This window comes from Poromitra crassiceps, assembly GCF_964638095.1.
Source record: "Poromitra crassiceps genome assembly, chromosome: 21".
NCBI classification, from domain to species: Eukaryota; Metazoa; Chordata; class Actinopteri; order Beryciformes; family Melamphaidae; genus Poromitra; species Poromitra crassiceps.
In genome coordinates, this window is record NC_139638.1 from 15,748,213 (window position 1) to 15,753,212 (window position 5,000).

Below are 5,000 nucleotides of genomic sequence, written 5' to 3' on the forward strand. Positions count from 1 at the left end.
TCACAGATCTGTCAGTGACTGGATGGGTGTAAACTTACTGAATCACTGGTGAACAGCGTGTCATTTTCAACACAGCACATGTGTCTAGTTAGGGACAGTGCATCAGTACAGTATTACGTTGTGTTCACTCATGTCAACAACATGTGTTGTGATTATCTCACATGTGAGACACATAGCAGGGTTGAAAATGGCACGTCTATTTTGTAAAGGATGAGTTCACCCAAAAATGAAAATTGAGTCGTTATCTACTGACGCCCAATGCCGGTGGAGAGACGGGTGAAGTTTCGTAGTTCACAAAACAAGAGTTACATTATTCTCCTAACCAATCGAAGTGAATGGTGACCAACTTTCAAACGTGTAGAAAAAGAGAAAAGGAATACGCCTCCACACTGCTCGTCTGGCATAATCCAAGTCTCCAGAAGCCCTGAGATGCTAAGTTGACTGGAATCTGCACGGTAGCCGTGGCGGGCTGAAAGTGAAAACGGAACTTTCACGGTTACAGTGAAGATTTCAGTTAAAACTAGGGCTGGGTATTGGCAAGGATCTCACGATACGATACGTATCACGATACTTGGGTCACGATGCGATTGTATCACGATATATTGCGATGCGATACATATTGCGATATATTGCGATATTCTACAGAATTTACTCAAAATTAAATAATAGAGCTAAAGATACAACACACTGTGTACCACCCAGGTAGTGTAATAATATGTACATCACTTTATACTGATAAGTTAGTGGACAAATTTAGTCAAAACTACTGAGTGTTGAGTGTTACTGAACGCATCGATATGGGAAATATCGATACAGTATCGATTAGGGGTGGGAATCACCAGATGCAGAGGCCTGGCATGGCATGGCCTGCAAAAAAAAAATAATAATAAAAAATATATATATATCACGATACTTGGCGTCCAAGTATCGATACAGTATCGGGAAATAAAATATTGCGATATATTGCCGTATCGATTATATTGCCCAGCCCTAGTTAAAACAGGGTGTCAATGACGTCTTTTCAAGTCAACTTGGCATCTCGGGGCTTTTGGAGACTTTTTTCATGTTTGAAAGTTGCTCACCATTCACTTCAATTGCTGCAACTCTGTTTTCCTGGGAAACTCCACAGATGTTTTGTAGACTAAAAAACTTCACCCGACCTGGAGATGAGTAGATAATGACTGAATCTTTATTTTTGGGTGAACTTCTCCTTTAAGAGCAAAGGAACTCTCTATATGACCATTCATCAGAGATCTGTGAAGCGTAGAGATGGTGCTGCTCTCCACAAGGAGAGGACTGACTTTATGGCATGAACAGCACCTTGTATGTAACCGAATATCCGTGCATGTGTGTATGTATGTGTGCATTCACACGCGAATTCCTGTGTGCTTGCGTACATTCACACACACACAAAAATTCAAAACACACACACTCTCCCCAACCAGATGTGTGTGTGTGTGTGTGTGTGTGTGTGTGTGTGTGTGTGTGTTTTACGTTCTCTATTGGGTTTGATTGTTTTGTGGCAGTGTTGGTTGCTGCTGCGGTGCAGAGAGTGGCGTCTGTGCAGGAGGAGGAGGAGGAGGAGGAAGGGGAGGTGCTGGATAGACACAGATGTCTGTTGGCCCTGGCAGCGCTCCGACACGCCAAATGGTTCCAGGTCGGCGCCCACTCACTTCCTGTTTCCTGTCTCCTGTCTGCCCCATGCTCGTTGTAGCCTGACGACGCGCCTGAATGAATGAGCTCATGTTGTTGTAGCAGCTAATTAACGCCCACTCTATCGCTACTAATTAGCAACCGATACATGTGGGAGAATACGATACATCTCCATTCATAGAAAATAATTTGTCACATTTGGGGAATTTCAAAACTAATTGCAAAATGATCTGATTACAAAATGTCTATTTTCGGGCGGCGGTGTTGTTTTCTAAGATCATGAACAAAACAAAAAGTATTAACACGAATTGAATTGGAAACATTCACGGTTTAATTTCACAGTTTAAAATCCACCCCCAAGTGTGTGTGTTTTTACAACATCAGCTGCGCAGTGGAGAAAGATTCATGGAAGAAGTATCGTGAGGCTACAAAAGCAATGGTTGATACTTGTTTTTCTTTTTGGCTATTATGTGAACCTGCCTGCTATGTATGTCCCCTCCCCTTCCCCTCCCCCATCTATCTGTCTCCCCCACCCTCCTCCTCCCCCGTACTGACAACATGGAGTCAAGTTCAGAATGTAGTTATTTTTGATGGCAGAAAAGGCAATCGAAAAACAAAGGCAGGCATCCAGAAAGTACAGTACCAAGAATATATTTAGAAAAACATTTGCTGTTCAGGTTGACTTAGGTTGACATTTTAGAGTCTCACCCATATCTCAGAATCTTCAGTCTGTCTCTGAAGGTAGGGCAGAGCTGTAGACTGATACAGGACCGTCACTGATATGCCTGTACTGTAGTAGCTTTGTGTTGATGTGTGTTTGTATGAGGAGCACTCCTGAGGTACTCACTTGATCTGTCTTCTCATCTCTCCTCCATGTCTCTCAGGCACGAGTGAACGGCCTGAAGTCGTGCGTGATCGTCCTCAGGATCCTCAGAGACATGTGCAATAGACATTCTGTGTGGGAACCTCTCAAGGGATGGGTGAGTCTTTCCCTCTGTCAGTCCTGTCTGTATGTCCACCTGTATGTTTGTATGTCCTTCTCATGATGCAGTAGCAGGCGAGGCAGGTTTATTTAGAACATGTCCCCCCTCAAAGGCAAGTCACATTGTGCTTTACACAAGGTAGATAGATAGATAGATATTTTATTCAAGTGTCATGCACACAGGGTGCCCAGCCCGCATGGCCTTATAAGACACTAAAGACAACAATCTTTCATGGTGTGTAAACAATTCAACACAAACATACAGTATGTATGCATATATATACATATACACACAGTATGTATGCATATATATACATATACACACTAGATACATATGCACAAACATACACATTATAGAACTCAAATCAAATAGACAGCATATTCTTTCTCTTTTCCCAGGCTTTAGAAATAAAATTGGCTGCATGGAATGCTCCCTTTCTAAAACATAATTCAAGTTTTTTGTAATCATCCAAATAAAATAAATCATTATATAACAAGCTCATTTTCTCAAAAAGCACATGTCTAAATTCATTATACAGAGGACAGAAGAACATAAAATGAATCTCATTTTCAATCTGTTCTAGATCACAGAACAGGCAGAGTCTCTGTTCCTCAGGTACACCGCTAAACCAGCCTGTCTCTATGGCAAGAGGCAAGGTACCTGAGTGTAGCTGGGCACAGAGAGATCTAAACCTATCTGTCTCTATGGCAAGAGGCAAGGTACCTGAGCGTAGCTGGGCACAGAGAGATCTTTGTGTTTTGAATAGATTTTGTTCAACATATTTTTCTACTTCATAAGTATTTTTTACAAGACAATAACAAGGTATATAATAATCCCCTGACGCTGTCAGATGGGTTGTTTTCACATAACCATCGGGGGACCAGTCGCTGAGGAAACCAATTACATTTTTTAGATAAAAACATATATACCGTAAATTCCGGACTATAAGACGCACCGGTGTATAAGCCGCGGGACCAAAATTGACTATTTTTTTCTTCTATAAGCCGCACCGGTCTATAAGCCGCGGGTGTTTTGATGTTTAATTACCATATGAAAGGGTTCGTGCACAGAGAGGAATGTCGGGAAAGCGATGGCTGTTTGGGGAAGCTCCCATTTATTAACATTTCAACAAAACAAAACAAAAGTCAGGTCACTAATCCCCAGACAAAATCACACAACAATAGGCTATATGTGCAGCAAACCTGTAACCAGAGAAGTCAAGTCACTAATGCTCGTCTTCCTCTTCTTCCTGCGTACTGAAACCACCAAAGTCCTCATCTTCAGTGTCGGAAACGAACAGGTTCAGGGTGGCTTCGTCAACCACTCTCCTCTCTCCTTCATTGTCACTCAAAACCAACGAACTCCTCTTCATCTATAGCTGTGTTTCCATTACAGTTTTTCGCAAAAGAATTGCGATATTTCTACAACTTCGACAATGTACAATTGCGACTTGTAGGCGTTTCCATTGAAGTTGCGTTTGAGTGATTCCCCGTTGCAGCAGCTGCCACAGTGATTACGCACGGGGATCTGCCCCATATCCCGTCCCCTGCATGCTCAAATCCAACCAATGGTCAATGGAAATCCCAACATGAAGTTACAATGCATATAAACGAGCCTGATTATCAATTCAAAAGAAAATGAGTCGCAAAATGTTGCTGGCTGCGTGAATGCAGTCAGCGCGACAGGCAGAGGAAAAAAGGTAGCCTAATAGCCTACAACTGGTCCGATTTAGAGATGGAGGGGGGAAAAGGCTGATTTGGTTCTATAATTGCACCTGAAACGTGTGCAATGTATTAGCCTACTCACAGTCACTGTATTCACTTCAGACAGCACCACCGCACCAGTGTGTGCTTTTCATCCTCTCATCTCGCCGCTGTGCCAAATGGGCGCACACAGGCAGCCTGCTGTCACCATGGACCGATTTCTGCCATTAAACATTATCTAATTTGCCCGGCTACGCTTTTGCACAACACTCGTCTTTCTGCTAGGTAGCGTTGCTTCAAAGTTTTCCACTTGCTGCGGAGGTTTTGACACGGCTATCGAACCTTACTTACCAAACTTATTTTCCGCTCCTTTTCCAAGGGATAATATGGGTCACATGACGTGCAAATGCGAAAAATGTGTTTCCATTACACTTTTGCGATAAACTGCTATATCGACACGTCTGAAAAACCACCTCATGATCATCTACTGCTCGTTCTCATGCTGTCGAGAACGAGCAAAGCTTTTTTTTGGTGAAAGAATCCTCCAGGGCGCTTCTTGTTAACAGTCCGAGTGAGTGGCAGGTCGAACGTCAAAGGCACTTCATCCATATTTATGATCTGCTCCGGTTCGATGGAATATTCCTTGATCTTCCTTTGTGTG

At 42.8% G+C, this 5,000-nt stretch overlaps 1 protein-coding gene across 4 annotated transcripts in view; it reads left to right on the forward strand.

The window, feature by feature from the left end:
* strbp (spermatid perinuclear RNA binding protein) overlaps nucleotides 1-5,000 on the forward strand; it is a 186,460-nt gene that overhangs the window by 150,320 nt on the left and 31,140 nt on the right. For all 4 annotated transcript variants that reach the window (XM_083657532.1, XM_083657533.1, XM_083657534.1 and 1 more), the window contains 2 exons: nucleotides 1,527-1,657; nucleotides 2,538-2,633. In XM_083657532.1, coding sequence (XP_083513658.1) covers nucleotides 1,527-1,657; nucleotides 2,538-2,633 — 227 coding nt within the window. The remainder of the gene's footprint in view (nucleotides 1-1,526; nucleotides 1,658-2,537; nucleotides 2,634-5,000) is intronic.